We start from the raw sequence: 23,250 nt of genomic DNA, 5'->3' as shown, positions 1-23,250 counted from the left end.
TGCGTGTTATTTATGGTTGTTGGTGTGATCAGATGATTGATGACTCCTGCTCTGGACCGCAACAGTTCTCATGTCCTCACTAAAACGGCCTTTGAGAAACTTGCCAAAGGTTCATAGGCTGCCTGCCACTGCGTCTCTTCTGCCAGCTGGCACTATTGTAATTCTCAGCCAATCCTACCTTCTCTTCCGGCAGGCCCCCCACCCTCAATAAAACAGAGAAATAATAAGAAAAGAAAGAACCATTGTTTTATAGCTATTGCTAAAAGTTCCATTGGTTTGGAGTTGGAAGGGACCATGATTCTAAAATTACATGCAGCCCTGGTCCTCACTGTAGAACTGTCATGAACGGATGAGTGGGGGCAACTAATTATTGGGAAATTTGAACAGCTATTGAACACGTACGGCGCACGAAGATCTTAAGGAGAGTGACCATGCTCGATTCCGGAATAGTCAAGGCTCAAAATTACTAGACAGACGGCGGGAATTTACGCCAAAAACAAAACACATGTTTCAAACCACTACTAATTTATGTCCATTATCGTCCCCCGACTTTTATGGTTGAATGAAAAGTTTGGACTCCGTGTGACATCAATAATAAATATAAATAAATCAGGATCTGTGTGACAAAACTCAAGTCTGAATCTTAAATTCTAAAAATTAAGTGCTGAATTATTAATTTATTGAATTGTTTAAATTATATTTGTGTGATAATCAACTGAATGATAATACTAAATTGAAATATAACACAAAATATTGTGTATATATATATATATATTTTTTAAAAATGTCATTAATTATGTATTTGGATAAATAGAAAAATGTGTGCGAGACAAGAGAATGAAATAATTTAGAGGTGCTGTTTAAGTTGTGTATTTGTGTGTAAGAGAGCGTGTAGACATGAGGCATGCGTGTTCGCGTGCGTCGAATATAAAGAAAATAAATATACTTAACAGTTAACAGTATAATACTAGCAGCGTGTTACGTGCATATAAGAGGTATAGTAAGTATACTCAATTTAACAGATTCACTTATTTACTTACAATTCAGAAGGTTCAAAATGTTCTATTGAATAAATATATACTTACTTAAAATTCTGAAGATTCAAAAATGTTCTGCTGAATAATTTTCAGCATCAAGCCGAGTTACAAAACAAGCCCAAGAATACGTAAAAGTGAATACGATGAATTCAGCTAAATGTATTACCTTATCTTCACGTGCCAAATAGGTACGTGCCACTCACGGGCAAGTCACAACATTGCCAGGTGCTCTTGGTACTTTAACAGCAACTGCTTCACTTTTCAACTGAATCATTCTTGCCCACGCTCCTACCACCGCGCGTGACTTCCCTCATAGCTCACATCTCCAATTAGCGTGCGTGAAGAAGTGAACAAATCGAAGCGAAATATAAAATTGTGTTAAAATATAGTTTTATTTTTCGTACCCTGCTCCAACTAACATAACAAAGCCAGAGAGGCTTCCCAAACAAAATTCATTCATTTTTCACCTCCCCTGAAGCCTCCCTCCCTCCGTTTTTCACCAAAAACCCTAATAATTCTCCGCCGGGTAAAGTCTTTGATATTCCATTGCTTTTCTTTGCGTTGAGGGATGCGTATTTACACGTTTTAGTATGAGTAAATTGTGTTGCTAAATGGTTTTGTTGTCAGATCTGTGATAATTGTTCCATGGTGCGCGTTAAATTTGTGCTTCGTTTGGGATACGCCTGTGATTGTGTGAATTATGTGATTTTGAGTCGTTTTATGGAATTTCCGGCAGTGTTTATTGTATTGTTGTGCTTATTTTATTGTTTATTGAGATTTGTGGATGAATAGTGTGCTGGAGCTGGTTTCAGTACTAGGAGGTCAAAGCTGAGCTTGACAAGTTGCTTTGACGGGATTTTGTGTTGAATTTAGACAATGTGTGGACTTTAGAATCTGGAAAATTGTGAAATATGCGAAATGTGTTTGTATTTTGTTGGTTGTTTATTGGTTTTTGGATGGGTTTGTTACCAAGTACTTTTTAAAATTGGAAAGAAATGAATTTTTCTTCTTTTATGATCCGTGCATGTAGATAATATCACATGAAAAGATAGATATATGCATTTATTGGAGATGAAAGCATGTTTTAATTGGACATATCGTTGGGAGTAGGTCTGAGTCTCCGACCCAATCAGTGCCAGGTGAGCTTGTTAGCTGACCTATTCAAAGATTACATTCTAATGGGAAACTACAAAACCCCCTTAAAGCATGTTTTAATTGGACATATCGTTGGGAGTAGGTCTGAGTCTCCGACCCAATCAGTGCCAGGTGAGCTTGTTAGCTGACCTATTCAAAGATTACATTCTAATGGGAAACTACAAAACCCCCTTAATTCAGAGGCCTACAGGTTCTGATTCACAGTCTTTGTTTACGGTTAGTTCTTTGTGCCTACATGACAATTTTAATGGTTCCAGTTTTTGTTTATGACCAAAAGGTTCTGCAGCATTGTGTCTAGTGAAAAGTCCAATTCTACAATAGCGCTTCATTGAAACATGAAAAGCCTGGAGATGTTTATATTTAACTTTGTTACTTATGCTGTCATGCAGTTCATTGAACACCTAAATGTTCTCTCGTTCTCTATATTGGGTGGTCTACGTTTGTTATCATGAAATGGTTTTCTTTCCATGTGTGATTTACTTGCAGTAAATTATTCAAGTGCAATTGATTATAAATTGCATCTGTGCTTGTTTCTTTCCTGCTTTCTTGTTTTTGTGCCTGTGACAATTGCTATTATGTTTGTGGTTGAAGTACTAGATGTTTAACTCCTTTGTGTATAATCAACATATGAATCTTGATCTGCTCTTGCTGCTTTTGGCTGCATTTTTTGGCTCTTCTGCAAGACCTAATAATCGAATTTTTCCCTCTCCAACTTTTTTCAATTTTCTTATAACTAGCCTTTTTTTTTGCCTATTAAGACATTTGTGTATTTCAACCTGTTTTTGAGCCAGAGTGTGAATTAATTTCTTGTATTGGAAACTTCATTTTTATTCTTTCTCTGTTTGAAAGCTAGCCAGTTTGGTCTGCACATGAAAATGCGGAAATTTCATCAAATTACTTAATTTTTCAGGGGGATTGCATCCAGGTCCTTGTCATAGCATGGATTTGGAAGATAAATTTCTTGCTAAAGGTGAGACAGTTGTGTGTGACTTCGTATATGAGGAAGTTGCCACCTGGCTACAATTTGCTTTTGTATCAATCACTTGCTTGTAGAAATCAACAAAATTTGAAGAGAAAGCATGTCATTTTCCTGGATATTAACCGTTATCCTAGATACATGTGTACTTACCATTCTTTCCTGTTTCTAATTGTTTAAACACCTCTGTAGTTATTTAAGTATCCTTATTTCCAAAGGCGCCATCAATTTGTCCATTTCTTCTCAACAAAGGATTCAAATTTTATAGTTTGTTTCCAGTTTATTCCACTCTTTTCTTTTTATTTGCTTGTCAGGTTTCTTTTTGGTCTGACTTTGGTTGGAAATCTTGGTGCAGGATTTTGATATCGTCCTTGTATTCTTCTTTAGAACAGTAGTAAATGTTTTATAACTATCGGTAGCTTGGCAAAGGTGCAAGCCTTTAGCTCCTGAGTTATTGCCTTGGCAAATACACTTGTGCTATGTTTGTCTATTGTTCCAACTATTATCCAAAGAATACGTTTTCATTTCCTCAAAATCAAACTAAAAACAAAAAGTTTCTTTCCTCCCTCTGTTTTTTGGCTGTTTGAGTTACTAAAGCATTTTGTGGTCATGTTTCTCTGCAGTTTTAGACTGGGATAATCTAACATTCTGCACATTTAATATTTTGTAATGTCAAATTGCTTCAGAAGTTTAATATGCTGCTCATTGCAAGTTGAATGCCCATATTAATAATGACAGTCAAATGATGTTTGCTGTGGTGTATATGTTCTGTGAAGAAGATAGTTGTATGTTGTCAAACTTCAATATGAAACTTTGCCAAGTTGAATAGTTAAGCATTATGTTCATTGGAATTCAACAGTGTGACCTAAATAGTCAATTCTGAATGTAAACTTTGAGATGGAGCATATAGTTCTTGGGCCTAACATAACCGGAAGAAGTAAATTCTTAATTACATGCTAGGTATAAAGTTCAAGCATCGTGGTTGCGTCTTTCTAACTGGGGAGGTCAAATGTTTTGAAAGTAAAACAACCCTAATTGGCAAGGATACCATGCTGTAATTTATAGCTTCTTCAGGAATTCCATTTTATTGGTGGACTTATGGATTCAATTTTGTCCATTGATTCTTAGCATTTTCTAAATTGCTCAAAACGCAATGCTCATGTAATAAGGGGTTGATACCAAGAACATATATCAGTATACTCAAAGAAATGCATGGTCAGGGTGTTATTTCTATATTGTTAAGTGTGTGAAGATCAAGCATTGTCATTGATGTTGATCATGGTCGTTTAAGATCATAAATTAAAGAGTGTATTGCGTCGGGTTCTATCATTTTTATGTTCTGCTTGAGATCAAAGCTAGAACATAGGTCTGATTTTGTTCTTTAGTAAATCTATAACCTTTTTGTTTTGCAGCTAAGAAGGTCAACAGTATTGATTGTATGACCATGTTGCTGGTTTGATCTTTGTGTGATTTGTGTATGTTTAATAGCTTGTAAGAGAAGATCAATCATCAAGTGTTCTTTTTAATTTTTATATGTAATTTTAAGAACCTTTACTTTGGAGATTGAAAACTTGTGTTAATTGGTAACATCTGGGTAACCTCCATAGTCAGATATTTAGACATTATCTTTGCCTAGTTAATTGACTGTCACTCTGATTCATGTTGACTGTTACTCTTACACTGGTAAAATTGTAACTATGATCTGTTCTCCCCATAAGCTTAAAATATTAAATATGGATAGAGGAGCAGATATGTTGCAAGGACAAAGAAATCTGATATGTTTTCCTTGAGATGAACTACCTATTAATCATAATGCTTTACCTGTTTATGGAGTGTAAAACATTATGATAAGAAATTGGAGTAGAATTTTGTATTAAAACCTGTAAAAGGTCTTGCTAAGAAATATTAAAGACCATAAATTATGCAATCTTTTAATGCACCAACGCTAACTCGAATACTATCAATCACAAATAGGATATTGGTCTTGAGATCATCTTACCAGTCTTTTCTTACTTTCTTTGACACAATGAGGCACATGCTAATGGTTTTAGACCTTAAAGCTTCCATATCTAAGTCGAATGGAGGATAGAAGTCAGTTGCATTATCCACGTTTGTTAAGATTTATTAATTTATATATACTTGCCCAACATACAAGTTAGTGATTTTGCATTCTTTCTCTGCCGCTTGGTTTTGCATCCTTGATATGTGGAATGGTGAATGTTGTAAACTTCATTTTGATGCTCATCTAAGAACTTAAGGATTGTCGCTGTAGTCTGTTTCAAAGGACTTACTTTGGGAATTGGTCTGAAGGGAAGATGAATTTGGCTTTAAGAAACAAGCCAACGTGATCTTAGTCTGGTCAAGTAATTTTATTTTCTTTTCTCCCATACTGAGTGATTATACACTAGGGATTTTGGGTTTGTCTATGTAGAGTATGCATGATTTCCTGAGCATGTCAAGCGCAATACGCAAGACCCCAACCACTGTAGTGAAGAAGAAAATAAGGTGGGGTAAAAGGAGTGAAGGAACAAGGAAAATCAATTGCAAATAAATTTGATGAATTAAAAGAAGAGCACTATAGTATCTCCAAAAGATCAAAGCATGTTTTCAACATGCTACATGTTTGTGGATGCATAGTTGGATAGTCGTAGTAATAAATTCTTGCCTTTCCTGGATCAAAAGGAAAGCAATTAGTAAATGCTACAGTTATCGATGATACTTTATGGTAAAGTAATTAATTACAAGATTTGGATGGCTTCAAGTTTATCTTAACATTCATGACATGTAAGCTTCTAGCAGAAGAAAATACTGTATGATCAATGATTTGGCCGAGTTAAGAAAAATTTCATATACCCTTTACATGAATTAGAAATAGGAAAGTTAACTTCGTGATGGAATCTTGCTGACAAAGTTGATCAGTCAGACTCTTTTTACTATTAAATTTGCTGATAAAGAAAAAAAATGCTGGCTAATGTGCAGCTTGATCTCATTAATGCCTTCATTTGGTCACTTAGGGTAATTAGTTTTCCCTTGTCATAATGTTTGTTTAATGCAAAATTTCAGTATGAATTATAGGACATGATATATTTCTTAATTACCTCATTGTTTAAGTAAAAAAATGATTGTTTGGTATGAATTTTATGAGAATATAAAATATCTTTTACTTTTCTTTGTATGCTGGGTGACACGTGCTTATGATTGAATCATCAGAACAGGTGGCTTATATTTGTGTCATTAACTGGTGGTTGTTGGAGTATTCTATCTGAGCTAGTAGATGATCCAAAATGTAGAATTTTTTCTTAGGATCAATTTGGTTTGATTATTTCATTTCGGCCTGCAATTGATAACTAACTTTTCATGCTAGCTGATATGTTTCAATTTTTTTTTAAATTTTTTTTGGTTTCTTAAGTCACGCTCCAGTAGTTCACTTGTAGTAACTATGGGTTGAGAATCCTTATAAGATGGTTAAATCGGGTTCTAAAGGACTCTTTTTTAAAAGCCAAACATCGCTCATGGCATTGGTGGGTGCTGCTTTGAATCCCTTTACCGTACTTGCATCATTCTTACTCTTTTGGCTTTGACTCTCCCTTTTATCCTAACCCCTCCACTTTCAACTACTGTTTCAAAATTTTGGAACAGTTCTAGCAATTGCTCATGGCCTGTTGCAGATGCTACATGTAGTTGTGCCTCTTCCTCTGCTGGTTGTAAGAATAACCAATCCCAATATACATGTTGATTCTTCTTTCTTCTCTGCTGGTAAAAGAGCTCTTTCTTTTCCTTTCCTACATTGATCCTTGGGCATTTTGTTATATCTTTTGAATAAGGTCAACTTTTTGAATTATTGGATCCCATTTATCTTACATAGCAAAAGTAGTGATTTATTGGATACTGTAGGCTATGTTGCTTATTGTTCGAGTGCAACATCTTCTGATGCTCCAGTAATTGCGGTTTGCTCTCCTAAACAAGTCTACTATTACTAGCAGAAACACAGTTAGTATTTTTGCTCTTTTCTGGGTTACTAGTAGAGAAACAGTTAGTATTTTTTCTTTTTTCTGGGTCTGTTTAGTTTTGATCACATAATATAGGTTTGGGTCAAACAGCAAACGGCTGATATCATCTTCAGTAGTTGGTTCTATTGTGGTAGCACAATGATCCATGTTTTTCCTCTTATTGTTTGTTGTTAATATCCTTGTTTATTAGGAAAAAAGAAAAGGTTAAGAAGCCTTTAGAATAAGAATTCTGCGCTAGAGTATGTCGCGTGCACATGCTTCTTTGATCCATTACATTTGATTTCACTGCTGGCTAAAGCATGTCTGCACATGGAGGGAAGCCATTTTCATTTCTGTTTATGGTTTTGTAATACTTTTCCACTGATATTTGCTCCACAAAGCTTGGAGAACAAAGAAGACTGGCATGGAAATTAACTTATTGTTCTTTAATCATATTTTGCATTGTAAAGGAGATTTTTTTTAAAATTTTTTTGACAAACTATGGAGGAGTATAATTAATTTTATTATTTTGTAATAGTTGATAAAAGTAATAGCCTTCTTATCAGTCTTTTGGCTGCATTTACTGGATTTCTGAGTAAATTATGGTAAGATTGTTAAAGATGATTGTTTACTAGTTTTCTTTCTTAATTGAAAATTCATTGCGGAGAGGATAAAATTACCTTCTGTTATGCAAACAAGCAGAAAATGTGGGACATCTATAATATATATAAAGGGAGAGGGAACTTTTGGTGTGCACAAATTTTTGTCACTTTATGTTTTTCCTAAACTACCCTTACTAACTACCCAATGTGGGACATAAGATTAAGTTTTGCCAGATTACCTGAACAAAAGAAGCTTTTGGCTAATTGTAGTATTGATTGCTGGATCCTAACTGAGTTATCTTTCATGTACAGTTTCTGGCATTCAAAGTCTATCTTCCAGTGTGCACAGCACTCCGGAGAAAAATGGACAGTCAGATGATGCTTCTAGAAGCCCCAAGGTACTCCAAGAATTTCTAAAATCTGGTGCAAGGAAGGATCTGTTGCATACTTGCTTGGAAAAGGAAAAGAAACAATCAGCTTCATCAAAGTGCAAAATGTCTGAACCAGCTACAAAAATTAGCAAAAAACCAATTAAAAACCAGGATCAAAAGAAAACAGCTTCAAGTCCCAAAGATCAACCTTTGAAAAAACAAAATAGAAAGGCTGAAAACCCTGTCCGCATTCCCCCCACAACAGAACAATGTGCTGATTTTAAATGTTCGAATTCATGGATATGCAAAAATTCTGCATGTCGAGCAACTCTTTCCATAGAAGACACATTCTGTAAGCGGTGCTCTTGCTGCATTTGTCACTTATTTGATGACAACAAGGATCCAAGTCTTTGGTTAGAATGTGCATCTGAATCTGGCCAGGGGGACTACTGTGGCCTATCTTGCCACATTGAATGTGCTCTCCAACGTGGGAAGGTGGGGGTGGTCGATCTTGGACAACTGATGCAGCTAGATGGAAGCTATTGTTGTGCTGCTTGTGGTAAAGTTTCAGGGATACTTGGGTAAGTTGCCTCTTTTGATAATCATCTTATGGATATTTCAATAACAAAAATAATTTCGTGATCTACGAGTTTCAGAGCTGTTGTTGACAAAACCAACCCGTCCTGTTTCACCCCAAGCATTGTGTAATCAAGTTGAAACTTGAAAGGAATACGATGAAATGCAAAGCATAAACATTGACAGGCTCAGAGATCTGAAATAGGATCAAGCTCTCTGATCAATATACATCAAACACAATCAAACAGAAAAATGTGCAGTGATACCTAAATATTTGAGCAAACCAACAAACTTCTGTCTACTAGATGTCATTTCTTAACTGTAATTTTTTATGGCTTTGTTTTTGCTTTGACATTCTATTTTTCCTTTGAATTTGCATTCAAATTTTTGCTTATCCTGTTAAGTGGAAAGACAAGATGGTACAAACATTATTCTTCATATTGGGTTGTTCCTGTTTAATGAAAGATAACTTTACCTACTATTTTCTGCTGTGACTTGCAAATAATGACAGAAATCAAGTTTAAAAAAGAATAGAATGAATGAAGTTCGAGATCAACTAGAAGCTGTTTTGGTTTGGTAATAGCACTTTTTTTTTCCTGTGGTTTTGATTTTACAGATACTGGAAGAAACAGCTAAATATAGCGAAGGATGCTCGTCGAGTGGACGTCCTGTGCTATCGGATATTTCTGAGTTATAGGCTCCTGGATGGGACTTCCAGATTTAAAGAACTCCATGAAATTATTAAAGAAGCCAAGGCCAAGTTAGAAACAGAGGTCGGCCCAGTTAATGGAGTTTCTGCCAAGATGGCCAGGGGAATTGTCAGCAGACTTTCTGTTGCAGGCAATGTCCAGACGCTCTGCTCCCTTGCCATTGAGAAAGCTGATGAATGGCTGACCTCAAAGTCCAGTGCCACCGCAGATTACAGAGGTACTACTAGCTGTCTTTGCGTATTTACTGTTTCTTAAGTGGAGAAAACATTGCATGTCATATATGATAAAAGGCGCTTGGTTTCCAATTTTGGCAGAGGGTTCACTGCCTGCTGCTTGCAGATTCTTGTTTGAGGAAGTAACATCTACTTCAGTTGTAATTGTATTGATAGAGCTTTCTAGTGTATCCTCCAATGATGTCAAGGGCTACAAGCTTTGGTATTGTAAGAGTAGGGAAGAAAATTACACCAAGGAGCCTGTTTGTGTATTTCCAAGAGCTCAAAGGAGGATTTTGATATCCAATTTGCAGCCCTGCACCGAATACTCCTTCCGCATAGTTTCTTATATGGAGGGAGGTGACTTGGGGCACTCTGAGGCCAAGTGCTTCACCAAGAGCAGAGAGATAATTCACAAGAATTCCAATTCAGTTGCAGAAAATCATAGCCATAGGAAGGAGAATCCAGATTCTGGAGGCAGCTCAAGTGCTGAGATGGAGCACAGAACTCCTACTGCCATTGAATCTGACTCCGGTTTTAAAGTCAGGGACCTTGGAAAGATCTTGAGACTGGCTTGGGCTCAAGAACAAGGCTGTTTTGAGAGATTCTGTGGGGCAGATATTGTTAGATGTAGTAGTGTTAGTAAAGTTATTAAACCAGAAAGCATACAAGAAGACGTCCCATCTGTTTCACGTGAACTTGATTTAAATGTTGCTTCAGTTCCCGATCTAAATGAAGAGGCAGCTCCTCTAATTGAGTCATCAAGAGATGAAGATAATGGTTGCACTTTAGCACGGACTGTTGAGGCAGATGATGATGCAGTTTCTCATGACATTGAGAAAAATGGTGTAGCAAGGTCGCATGGTAGTGGTGACTCCCAAAACTGGAACCATGGGCAGAATGGAGAGGTGCCTGCTGTCGACTCTAAGGTGGAAGCAAGCCGAAAGAGAGCAGCTAGCAATGGAGAGACACATGATTCTGATAGCACTCTTATAAATGGATCACCATTTCGAGTGCGGAATGGACCGGGTTGCCTGGATGAGAATTTTGAGTACTGTGTCAAGATCATACGCTGGCTGGAGTGTGAAGGCTTCATAGAAAAGGAGTTTAGATTGAAATTGCTTACGTGGTTCAGCTTGAGATCAACCGACCAAGAACGCAGGGTGGTAAACACTTTTATTCAAACTCTACTTGATGATCCAAGTAGCTTGGCTGGACAATTGGTTGACTCGTTTACTGATATAATATCAAGCAAGAGGCCTCGAAATGGCTTCTGCAGCAGGCTTTGGCATTAGGTTAACGGGGGCGTTGAGGAAGTAATAATCAGCAGTTTGACTTACCATTTATCATCCCTCTGATAAATTATTGCTGATCATCTTGACCGTTCATTGTACATGCATTTTTTCCTAGTCACAGGTGAAGTGATTCATTTATTTTGCGGACAAGGTGATCTGGTAAAAGATTTCAGGTTGCCGTATGGTAACAAATCCTTATTTCTCCACAGGAAGAGGCCTTAATCCTTGGGAGGATATCAGATTGTAGGAACACTAGGCATTTTCTGAACCATAATCACATTTTGGAGAAGTTGAACTAATTATCAAAGTTCCATTTTATGCCATTAATTTCAGTGCATTCTAGTGTAGAAGGGTGGAAGATCTCATGTGCTATTAGACATCTTCACCTATTTTAGCTTATATCTTTGTTTTGGATAATACAAGGATTTCATGGCTCCTGCAGTTTTAGCAGGAACGTATGAGTTAGGCAGCAGTTAAACGCCTGTAAACTGCATTAGATCTGATTGAAGTTATTATCCAATTTTGTTGCATTTATCTGTTTCTTCAGGAAATTTTCCTGATTGAACTGCGAGGCCAGGGAGCTTTTTCATGTGCAAATACACTGTGGTGGATATCGTTGCGCAACATAAACAATTTGAAGGGTGAAGTGCCTGAAAATGGTCTTACGTGTAGTTATGCTCTGCAAGTCCTGATCTGGCACTTGAACTTTGGGAATAATTTGGGAAACCTTCCTTGAGATTTTTCATAATGTCATTTAGCTCTCTTGAAATTTTTAAAATTTAACTTACCCCTATTAGATTGATAACATTGAATGTCCCCATTAATGGTCATAAATTAACAAGATTACCAATGTGCTCTTAATAACTAAACCAAAAATGTAGATATAAAAATAATCAAATCACTATCAAATATTGGTCCATATTTCTCTGCATTGAAGTGGTGATAGGCTAGTAAAAGATGTGGTAAATTAAACTTGATCAAAATCAACCACTTAAAACGACTCTGTTGTCCAAGAAGCCAAACATATTTGTTAAGTTTGGGGTATCAAAATCTAAGTGAAAAGAAACTTTATTCTTCTATTATTGCAATTTGTGTTTGGGAGGCAACTTTTGTTTTTTCTTTAATCTGTTTTAGTAGGAGAGAAGAAAAGAGGATTTAAACTCAAGATTTATAAATGTTGGGATATCGAGTTTTGACCCTTAGATTAAGGGCTCTTCGGAGTTGATAATCACTAAACTAAATAGTAAATAAAACCTCCACGACGTGTCGTAACTCTTGTTTCAATATGATTTAGTTGAAGCCACGCAAAGTTTATGGTGTCCGCAGGAGAATTCCATCAAATCACGAGTCTTGCCTTCCCAAAGCCTTACCCTGACTGCAGATGAGAGACCACGTCCTGTATTTTTCTAAACGTGGCAAGAAAGGACAATAATATGACCAGTGATCAGTCTGGCCAAGATGACAAAATGAGCGAGGAAGGCACTTCAATCGCAACTAAAAGTATTACGGAAGAGGAAAGAAGTTTTGGGTATAAATTTGTTGAAATAAACGTATCACAATGCAAATTTTGAATGCTATTTGATAGGATTTGTACATGGTATGAAAAATCATGAATGTCATGATCTTATATATATGTGTATATAGTATAAATTTGAAAAATCTAAATTCGATCCCTCTAAACCTTTGACAAGCTGAACCATTTTACCCCATTGGTACCGTATTAACAACTCAAAATTGCAATTATCATCAGCTCGATCGACTTTTCTTTTTTAGTCTTTTATTTTACTCGATGTGTGAATAAATGAACCCATCGAAAGCAAAACATGAGAAAAGGTTTCTGCTGAAATGAAGCCAATTGATAAGTAAATCCAGCGGGTCCCCTGTCAATGGATTCTGTGGCTGCTGCAAAGCGATGAGCCCGTTACAAAGATGACGTGGCATGGATAAACGTGAGGTTCATATTTTCCCCCCTTCTTTAAGGCCATCATCTCTTTGCTCTTTAGTCTTTACCTTCAACAGTTTAACCTCATCACCCTGCAGTCTGCTCAGCCATCTCCTCCATTCTCCAGTCTTCTTCCTCTATCCCAATCGGAATTGCTCACGCCAAAAGGGAAAAAAAAGAAGAAGTTTGATTGTATATTATTACAGACAACACAAGCACACACAGAGGAGGAGAGAGAAGCATTCGAAAGAGATGCTATCTCTTCACACTTCATCTTCTCCTACACTCCCATTTCATCACTCTACTTTTCAACCGAAAGCATGTAAAAGTTTCCTTCCACATTATGATCCCACTCAGTTTTAACGTTTTCAATGCCTGCATGAGAACTATCACTACTTGTTACTAGACTACTAAGATGCAATTGTACCTTGTGCTTTTGTAGGTGTACATGCAGTTTCTAGCTCCTTTCTATCTCATAGAAATGTAAAGAGCTTGTGGGCATCGTTTGGCCACTCAAGTTTCAGTTCCATCACTGCTAAAGCTGCCTCTGTTGAAGGTAAGTTCTTCCATCTTCTCCTAAGAAAGCCCGCAATTGCAAACACTTTTTTTTCGGTACATTTCCTGAATTATAAGAGTTCGTAGAAGTATCATATTCTTCTCTTTTGGTAGCTCTGCCCGACAACAACTTCATTACTGGTTATCATTCACTTTTCTTTTGGGGAAAAAGGAAGAGAAATGGTTTAATCAAAGGTTGTTTGATGTTGGTTTGCATTAAATTCTTTCTTGGCATTGAGTGGTTGAAACCATTGTTCTTGTTCACATTTGATTTCAGCCTTTCATTTTTTCCTTTTACGAAATCCAATTTGAAGTCCAAAATACTAAACGAATAATTAAAGTTTATATCGTTCTATTCATGATGGACACGACTTTAGGCTTCAGGGGCATGATCACTGACAACTATAGCCAACAGTCATTTCTACTACAGGATAATTCTGGTTTCTTAAGGTTCCGTTAATTTTGTGGAAATGATATTATTCTAGTACGTGATAATTTTGGTTTCTCAAGGTTCCTTTAATTTTGTGGAAAAGAATGTCCTGAAGTCTCATGTGTATGTAGTATCGGCGATGAAAGACTCACGAAACAGGAAATTAGGTTTATGGGATCTCATTGAAAGTGAGGAATATTTTTAAATATGATTTTTTTTATGCTTTCCATTTCCTAACTGCTAAGGATTCGATTAATTAGGAGTTTATCAACTTTCATGGTTTTGTTAGGTGAGATTTATGATCCTAAAAATAAAGGGTTAATTACATTTACCTCCCTTGAGGTTTGACCAAATAATGAATCGATCCCTAAGATTTGACCAAATAATAGATTCCTCCCCCACACTAACTTTTGTCACTTATAAGTAACGGAAATAGCCAAAAGTTTGAATAACCCTTATTGATTTCCATCAAATTTTTAAGGGTTAATTACATCTACCTCCTTGTGGTTTGACCAAACTACCATTATATGCATGTGGTGTAGTAATATTACAAGTACCTCTTTTTTAAGTAACCCCGTCAAAGACACTTAAATAGAAGTAGTAAAATGTCATATTTACCCTCTCTGTAAAAACTTGTAGTTAGAGAAAACTTACTGTTAAAAAATCGAAGGTGGTTTCAATAATAACAAATTAAACTAAGAGTTTGCTAATTAAATAAAACAGTTTTTAACTAGTATAAAAGAAAAAAATAAAACCAAGCATGTAATAATCAAATTTGATAAAATATGTGCATAAAGGAACAAAAGAAAGAAAATGAAGAAAGAAGGAAAGCCTAGAAAACAAAAAAGAAATTAAAATGTGAAAAGCAAAGAAAGGAATGGAAAAAAAAGTAGAGTGAAAAAAGGAAACCGACAATTGAGCAATGAAAGAAAATTTATAGAAGCAATGTAAAGGTTCACTCAATCCACCACAAAAGAGTCTCTACAAGTCTGTAACCCTTTGTCGGCCAATAATCTTGCTTGTTGTATTTCCCTTCTCTGCAACTACCACAATCACATCGATCAATCTAGAGACGAGTAAAATCTCAAACTCACTCAAATTGGCAGTGAGGAATTAACGGTTATCAACGAGGATCTGACTCGATTCATGCGGGTGTTTAGAGTTCCAAATAATCATTTTTTCAACTCTGGGTTATATCTGTAGTTGGTCATTGGGTTTGATATTATCAAATGGGTTTTTTCTCTGCTTATAACGGAGTTAAAAGGATGGTTGTTATGGGAATAATAAAGATGAAGGCAATTAAATTTCTATAAATTTATTATGATTTTGACAGTGAAAATGTGCGAATAATAAAGATGAAGGCAATTAAATTTCTATAAATTTATTATGATTTTGACAGTGAAAATGTGCGAATAATAAAAATGAAGGCAATTAAATTTCTATAAATTTATTATGATTTTGACAGTGAAAATGTGCTCACCAAGAAAATGATCATGAAAGTGGGTATCGATAATATATCTCGATGATTTTGCTGCCATAGTTATGTCAACGGTGGTAAATGGAGTAGGTTAGGTTTTGAAGAAAAGCTACAAAGGGAAGGGGAAGGTTATGGATTTAGGGGCAATCTAGGCATTTCATTAAATTTGTATGATGGCATCATTATAATCTTAACAGTCAACAGCAACAGACTAACGGGAGGGGTGTATCTGTTATACATCTTTCAATTTGAGGGACCTTTTTGTAGTTTGTCTAAATTTCAGGGAGTAAATGGTAATTTGGTTAAACCTCAGGGGAGGTAAATGTAATTAACCCAAAAATAAAAGAAATTATATAGTTCCTTTATTCTAGTTCTTGACTTAGTTTCTTCTCACCCTCTCTCGACCTCTAAAGCTCACTTCCCCTACTCCTTGTCCTGCATTGCATATCAACCTTACAAACTTCTAATGTGTAGTGGATTGGCAATGCTGCACCCGTGAAGGGATAATTCCAACATGTTGAGCCTTTATTTTCTTGTCCTTTGATACAATTTACCAACTACTTTTAAAGTCCATTTCTTTGAGTTAGTGTTTCTTCACATACTAATATATTTGAAGTTTGTCTGTGTTACATTTTACAATAATTACAATTATTTGGAATATTGCAGCTAATGCCTCCACAGTATCACTCCACACAGCAGAGTCTGATGTATTGAAAGCCTTATCCCAGATAATTGATCCAGACTTTGGAACAGACATCGTCTCATGTGGCTTTGTTAAAGATCTTCTAGTCAATGAGGCTGTGGGAGAGGTCTTTTGAAAGATGAATCTAATCACTTTATTAGCCGGTAGCTAGTGTTTAATGTCCTTACCCAACATTTCAACTCAATCTCAGGTTTCATTTCGCTTAGAGCTCACAACACCAGCATGTCCAATCAAGGACATGGTAAATGAAACACAACCACCATTGTTTGATCAAGAATTGATGTGTGTATCCAGTGGTACATACTATTTAATTTTATTACTTTCTGTTCTTGCTTAAGTCCATTGCAGCAGGATTCTTTGGTGAAAAGATTTTCACATTAACCAAAGCTCTCTTTTTCTCTGCTTCTTCCGTTAATTACATTCTTTGATCAACTTTTTATTGAAATGATATATTTAGACAACTTGTTGTATTCTCCCCCCCACCCCCTCCTCCCACCCTTCAAAGAGCTCTGTGAGAGTGACTCTTTTCTTAATTAGACTTGAATATATCATAGACACACAGTAAAAATCCATTTTCCACAGTTTGAACAGAAGGCTAATGAGGTAGTTGCAGCACTCCCCTGGGTGAGAAAAGTAAATGTTACAATGTCAGCACAACCAGCTAAACCTATGTTTGCTGGGGCACTTCCAATGGGTCTGCAAACAATATCAAACATAATAGCTGTTTCGAGTTGCAAGGTAAAGCATGTGCAATCTCTCTGTTGGTTAGCTATTCTACGAACCTGATTTGTTTGTTACATTACTTTATTTTGTATGAGTACACATATCTGCATGGGTACACATTTTGTATGAGTTCCTTTATTTTGTTCAAAGTAGAAATTTTAGTGATGGGACCTTGCCCGTGTACTTGTTTTTTTCGGATTAAAGCAATATAGGACTTCTGTACTAGTATCTGAATATGTGAAACTTGGACTCTTAATGTTGAGATAACTTGAAGAAGTTGATTTGAACATCTAACTTGGGTGTTTAACCGATTATTATCTTCAACTGCTATCATGCTTATTATTGTCTTGAGTCCTTTTAGTAGCTTTACTATGACATTGTCTTTAGCACTTACAATAGCTTTGCATTTACTGTAGGGAGGGGTAGGAAAGTCAACTGTTGCCGTCAACCTTGCTTTTACGTTGGCTGGCATGGGTGCTAGAGTCGGTCTCTTTGATGCAGATGTTTATGGTCCCAGCTTGCCAACGATGGTCTCCCCTGAAAATCGGCTGCTAGAAATGGTAATTCTCCAGTTATTTGGGAGAAACTGTGTGATACTTTTTGGTCTTTTTATAACCAGCGAAAGACATCTAACAGAACCCAGAGAAGAAAACCATCATTCCAACTGACTACTTGGGTGTCAAGTTAGTATCTTTTGGATTTGCTGGTCAAGGGCGTGCGATAATGCGAGGTCCAATGGTTTCTGGAGTTATCAACCAACTGCTGACTACTACAGAATGGTATGCCTTGCATAATATTTAGATTAGATCTCTTAAATTTGGAAGTTTTGCTATTGCATGTTATGTTTTAAACTTTTAGGAGGAAAGGTCAATCACATAATGTAGATATTGTTCATTCCAATTGGCACCTCTTTGATTTGAATCCAGCTTATCACATGGCAAAAATTTGTTTGCTTAAACTAGGAAAAGTAATATAGTAAGAGCTAATTGGAAGTTTTATGTTAATGGTCAGATCTGTTTAAGATATGCTTATGTGCTTTGGTTTGATATTATGCTCTAATTCTCACTTTTATGCAGGGGGGAACTAGACTATCTTGTGGTTGACATGCCTCCTGGAACTGGTGATATTCAACTTACCTTATGCCAGGTGATGTTTTAATGCCCCGGTACTCATTTATTGGATCTTTTCTGTAAAATATTAATTGATAATTCTGTACATTGTCACCGTAATTTTTAAAATCCATTACATCTTATAGTTCAATTCAACTACCAGGTTGTTCCTTTGACTGCTGCTGTCATCGTTACTACACCTCAGAAGCTTGCTTTTATAGACGTGGCCAAGGGAGTTCGGATGTTCTCAAAGCTTAAAGTATGGTTCTGTTACTTATGTGTGCTATTATTGTATTTTGAAGCAAATGCAGTCATCTTAACCTTCCACATGTTATCTACTGAAACTTTCCCATCACTGTATGCTGGTTGCTCAGTTACCTTCTGTTATTGAGTGTTTTTGTGTTAGCAGGTGCCTTGTATTGCTGTAGTTGAAAATATGTGCCACTTTGATGCTGATGGAAAACGGTATTACCCTTTTGGTAGAGGTTCGGGTTCTCAGGTTTATACATATTCCAAAATCTGATATTTATCTGCTCCTTCTATGACACATTAAGTCATAACTTATATACCAGGATGAACAGTGGCATCGCAACTGTGTCATGACAAAATATTTGCAAAAATGATGGCTAGCATGATAAGTCAAATATAATTTGGAGACATGAATTCTTAAATTATTTATCCCCATCTGTTCAGGTTGTTCAGCAATTTGGAATCCCCCATTTGTTTGATCTTCCTATTAGACCAAGTGTAAGTGCCATTCTTGCAATTCTGGCTAGAAAGCACCATTTTGTAGCTGGTCTGTTTTAAGAAGTTTATATTTGTGAAATATCCTTGACTTCATATAAGTCTGTTTAGTTCTCAATCCATGACTACTTTTTCTATATGGAAACTTAAAAAATTTTGATAGAACATGAGAACCAATGGCTAGAATTTTTCTCTTAATAAGAAAGGAAACAATGTGACAGCTATCTGCTTCTGGAGATAGTGGAGTGCCAGAAGTGGTGGCTGACCCTCAAGGGGAAATTGCCAGCACATTTCAAGACTTAGGGGTCTGCGTTGTCCAACAGTGTGCCAAGATCCGTCAACAAGGTACTTTTATCTTTTATCTTTTTTCTATTTTTAAGAATTTGAAGTTAATTGAAGAAGTAGCTTGTTGTAAAAAAGCATGAAAATGTAGCGAGTCCTCTTCCCTAAGAAAATGCTTTTGGAGTCGATTGAAGAAGTTGCTTCTTGTGAAAAAGTGTGAAAATATAGCAAGTCCTCTAGCCTAAGAAAATGCTAGCAAGTTGTTAGGCCTCGACTTGAGTTTTCTGGAATCTCTACAAAGAGAAAACCTTTTTCAAGATATCATATTTCTTAAATTCCTTCACACAATTATGGTGGGGATGAGTGAAAATTTTAAGTAACATGAATCTTCTTAGCATGACAATGAGTTTTGTAGCCAAATTTGTTTGACCTTATTTATCATTTTCTATGAAATCAAACCACCATTCGGGCAGGATTGTTACTCTACCAACTAACTTGACATTGACTGTGAATTATGTCATTTGACAATCAGATTACCCTTTTTTTTTTTTCCAGTGTCAACAGCTGTAACTTATGACAGAACTATCAAGGTAATCAAGGTCAAAGTTCCTGCTTCTGATGAAGAATTCTATTTGCATCCTGCAACTGTAAGACGAAATGATCAGTCAGCTCAAAGTGTGGTATGTAGTGAAATCTTGTTCTGCAAGTTTTATTTTTTTCCCCTTCTGAAAGATATGTGAGCAATCATGAGAGGCTAATGGTCATATAAGATTCCATGGGGTAATAGAATTGAGTTTCAGAGTCAGCTTCTGTCTAGAATCACGTCCATAGATGAGATACCCTTTGCCTATCCATCTTACACGATTCCCAATTCACACAACTACACTTGGTGATGACCCCTTTTTAATGACGGTGAGTGAAGGTGTTGAGAAAATTTAGATCAGTATAAAAGTCTTGTTAAAATAGCTTGAGGCATAGACAAGATTAGTTTATGCTCTTAAACTAAGTGCCTTGTCACCACCAAGAAGTTTATGTTGATGGAAAAAGCTACAGTAACAGTCTATTCCAGCATTATTAAATTTAGAACTCAGGATTTCTGTGATCTCCATGAAGATTTTGCACGTCCTCCTATTATCACCAATAGCTTGTCTTATAGCAGCTGTCCTCTTGTTAAATGTATATCTTTGTTGGCTGTAACCCTGAAATTCTGTTTTTGTTTTGTAGTATAATTCTGCTACCTGATGCTTAGTTCATCCAACAAAAAATTTTCACTATTAATCAGTTTCTGTAAACAAGAATAGGAATTGTGTCTTCAAGTTCTCACAAGTCTTAAAAAGTCAAACGGAAAGAAGATTGCTGATTTAGGACAGGTGTATAATAAGGTGTAGAAAGTAACTTCTTTGATATTTTTTGATGGGTAATGGCCAGCTTAGCCAGGAGATAGGGAAGATGGATATACACAAGGAATCCTATATCCTTATTCCATTATTTTAGGTACTGATAATACAAAGGAAACAAAGTGTTACTTTCCGGACAGAGAAGGCGAAAGGGACTTGAATAGTATTTTATTTATTCTGTTAGAAAGCAAACCAAAAGCTACTTTTTGGCTAGTGAAGCTGAAAGCAACTTTTTTAGCATTTTAGATCCTAATGATACTATGTGAACAAGTTGGTTAATTTTTTGAAACCTAGCCGAAAGGAACTGTGGTGATATTTTAATTCTGGTGATGCCCTGATGAAAGCAAACACACAGTTTCTTTTTGGACAGCGAGAAGGAAAGGAATGTGACAGTATTTTAGTCCTGATGATGCAAACAAAAAGCAACTTTATCAGAAAGAGAGAGAGAGAGACCTTGACACGCTCATCGTTTGTTTTTATAATCAATAATTCATCTCCCACAACAATTTTCTATTTGTCAGTCTCCTCCATTACTGAAATTTTAACTAGTGGTTCGTTTGCCATTGATGGCCACAGGATGAATGGACTGGAGAGCAGAAGCTACAGTATACTGATATTCCAGAAGACATTGAACCTGAAGAAATTCGGCCTATGGGAAATTATGCTGTTTCGATAACTTGGCCTGATGGATTTAGCCAGGTGTTTGGACTATCTGATTTAACTACATCAATATATTTGAAATAACATTCTAAGGAGACCCTATCCCGTTAATTCTATCTTCCCGGCAAAATGATGATAATAGAGAAAATTTAAGTTGTTTTGGTTCAAGGACGTAGTTTCCACACATTTTGCAAATCAGAAGACCGTGGCCTGAATTTTGAATGATGCTAAAATCAGGCAGAGTTGAATGATGCTGCATGTCAGAGTTGCAATAGCAAAGTATGATTCATATATTTATGGTGGGAGAATTGGATACCTTAATATTATTGATGTCTAACATCCTAGTGAATTTGACAACACAAGCTTTGCTTAGGGGTAGGTTAATGCAGGTTTATACTTCTATGTACTATTGCAATGCCCGTTTGTGATGCTGGTGCTCCCGACTTGAGTTTGAGTTGCTTTTGTTTATGCTGTGCAGATAGCTCCCTATGACCAGCTGCAAGAGATGGAGCGTTTGGTGGATGTTCCACAACTTACCCCTGCATAGGTACGTAGAAAAATCTCTCTCATGTTATACGAGCATTCATTAATAATTTTCTGCAACTTGCGTCTTATCCCTTTTTGTATATATATATTCCCTGAGCAGGTATAAGTAGGCAAACAAGAGGGTTACTTCTTCAGATAAAGACTCTCTGGTACAACCTACAGCTGATAGATAAGAAACACCATGAATGAAAGGCGCAGTTGCAAGCTACTAAGCTTAGTACTACGAGTTATCAAATGCTTTTGCCCTTTTAGCATTGGATTCAGAGTTGGAGGGCTGGTGATATTCCAACATCAGCAGTTAATACAGTACCATATTTGGTCAAATCCAGCATTGTACAAGTTTTTTTTAGCTGCAGAGGAAGGGCCATAGCAAAAGATGGATATATGGCTAATGTTTGCTCATACGTGACAAAAGCCCCACGCAAATTTATTGAACACGCCTGTTTGGTGATGCAAATAATAATATAGCATCGCTACTATCCTTTAAATTTCCACCAAAAATGTCTGTATCTTCAACCTGTCGAGTGTTGCCTTGTCCGCTCTCCAGCTGTGAGCGTTCTTAAATTATTGGTATTCTCTGCCTTTGGGGAATTCGAAGTGGCCACATATCTTTTGTCGTCTCATCGAGTCTGAATCAAAAAGGTTATCAGCAGTAGTATATTTAGGATTTTGAGGATCCTATTTAATTCCGAGGACCCAAAACAAATCCCTTCACCTTTTAGGGATCAGTAAATGGATGTACGAGGGTCTCGGGCTGCAGGAACAAAGCCCCCGTAGTATTATTATCTGTTTGTCTGCATATTAATTATCCTTAACCAAATGTTGGAATGAATATCCAGAAAACAAAAAATAATTAAAGCAAGCTTCAGTTCGAGTGTAGGGGTAATCTCTCTTGCTGATAACCCTTCTTTTTTTTTTTTTTTGTGGGTTTCTTCGCACAAGAATTTGGGTTATGATAATTGCATGCAATGTTCAGAGATAGAGATCCTTGTCATTCACCCTATGCTTTTAAATTTCTTTCGGTTATATTCATAATAGGAGAAATCCAATTTTTGGACTCAAGTTAAAGGAAATGGAAGAAATGACAAAGAAATAAAGGAGAAAATAAAGGAGATACAGAGCTCAAGAGAGCTTTCCACGAAAATATCTCTGTTTGTGAAGGATAAGCTGATGGATGATATCAAACAAGATCCGATCAATACATTTATGCACATTATCTGTATATAATTGAACGACAATACGTGTTATTTCCATCATTTTATATGTACGTTTACTCTTATCTTTTCCCCCTCCACATTGAGCTACATCAGAGTAATGACTTGAACCATCCACCCCCATCCTATCAAACATTACATGGTTGGCCTTTTTTTTTCCCTATATTTTTTTTTTGGAACCCATATATTTATTTATTTTTTTTTAAAAAAAAAAAACCACGAAAGCCACCAAAGAAAGATAAATCTTGACGACTCCTTGTGTCTCTCACGTGCGTTTTGACCCAAAATCAAGAAATAAAAAAGAGAATGGTGTGTGTGATCATCACCACCCTATACCCTACAATTGTTGACAAAACGGCAATAATGAGCCTTAAATATTGTCGTTGGGACCAAAATTCTCAACTACAAATATTAAAGCCATTAGAAAAATCCTCGTGTTTAATAGTAGTAGTAGAATTTTTTTTTTTTTTTGGGTCAAAATGTTTAATAGTAGCAGTAATTGCGCCTTTTCGGCTTTTCCAAGGAAGGATGGTGACAGCAATCTT

At 36.2% G+C, this 23,250-nt stretch overlaps 2 protein-coding genes across 7 annotated transcripts; both read left to right on the top strand.

Annotated features, from left to right (window-relative positions):
- The first annotated feature begins 1,383 nt into the window (after positions 1 to 1,383).
- LOC113694008 (VIN3-like protein 1) lies at positions 1,384 to 11,453 on the top strand. Of its 3 annotated transcripts, none has more exons than XM_027212839.2 (5): positions 1,384 to 1,563; positions 3,103 to 3,162; positions 8,072 to 8,711; positions 9,323 to 9,633; positions 9,707 to 11,453. In XM_027212839.2, exons 2-5 carry the CDS (start codon positions 3,132 to 3,134, stop codon positions 10,921 to 10,923), a joined length of 2,199 nt encoding a protein of 732 aa, XP_027068640.1. In that variant the 5' UTR covers positions 1,384 to 1,563; positions 3,103 to 3,131; the 3' UTR covers positions 10,924 to 11,453. The 3 variants fall into 3 exon arrangements, with proteins under 3 accessions (XP_027068640.1, XP_027068642.1, XP_027068641.1); XM_027212840.2 differs by having other exon boundaries at positions 1,392 to 1,563; positions 9,731 to 11,453; XM_027212841.2 differs by lacking the exon at positions 3,103 to 3,162 and having other exon boundaries at positions 1,389 to 1,563.
- A 1,394-nt stretch (positions 11,454 to 12,847) lies between these two features.
- On the top strand, positions 12,848 to 22,112 carry LOC113692835 (fe-S cluster assembly factor HCF101, chloroplastic-like). 4 transcript variants are annotated; one of them, XM_027211414.2, is made up of 16 exons: positions 12,848 to 13,187; positions 13,308 to 13,421; positions 15,994 to 16,136; positions 16,221 to 16,271; positions 16,613 to 16,768; positions 17,170 to 17,313; positions 17,390 to 17,532; positions 17,830 to 17,899; positions 18,026 to 18,121; positions 18,272 to 18,361; positions 18,556 to 18,609; positions 18,828 to 18,951; positions 19,444 to 19,568; positions 20,862 to 20,984; positions 21,424 to 21,492; positions 21,592 to 22,112. In XM_027211414.2, exons 1-15 carry the CDS (start codon positions 12,863 to 12,865, stop codon positions 21,490 to 21,492), a joined length of 1,827 nt encoding a protein of 608 aa, XP_027067215.2. In that variant the 5' UTR covers positions 12,848 to 12,862; the 3' UTR covers positions 21,592 to 22,112. The 4 variants fall into 4 exon arrangements, with proteins under 4 accessions (XP_027067215.2, XP_027067216.2, XP_071908756.1 ...); XM_027211415.2 differs by lacking the exon at positions 18,556 to 18,609; XM_072052655.1 differs by lacking the exon at positions 20,862 to 20,984.
- Positions 22,113 to 23,250: the final 1,138 nt, after the last annotated feature.

This window comes from Coffea arabica, chromosome 6c, assembly GCF_036785885.1.
Source record: "Coffea arabica cultivar ET-39 chromosome 6c, Coffea Arabica ET-39 HiFi, whole genome shotgun sequence".
NCBI classification, from domain to species: domain Eukaryota; kingdom Viridiplantae; phylum Streptophyta; class Magnoliopsida; order Gentianales; family Rubiaceae; genus Coffea; species Coffea arabica.
This window is presented reverse-complemented; position numbering and strand designations above follow the sequence as displayed.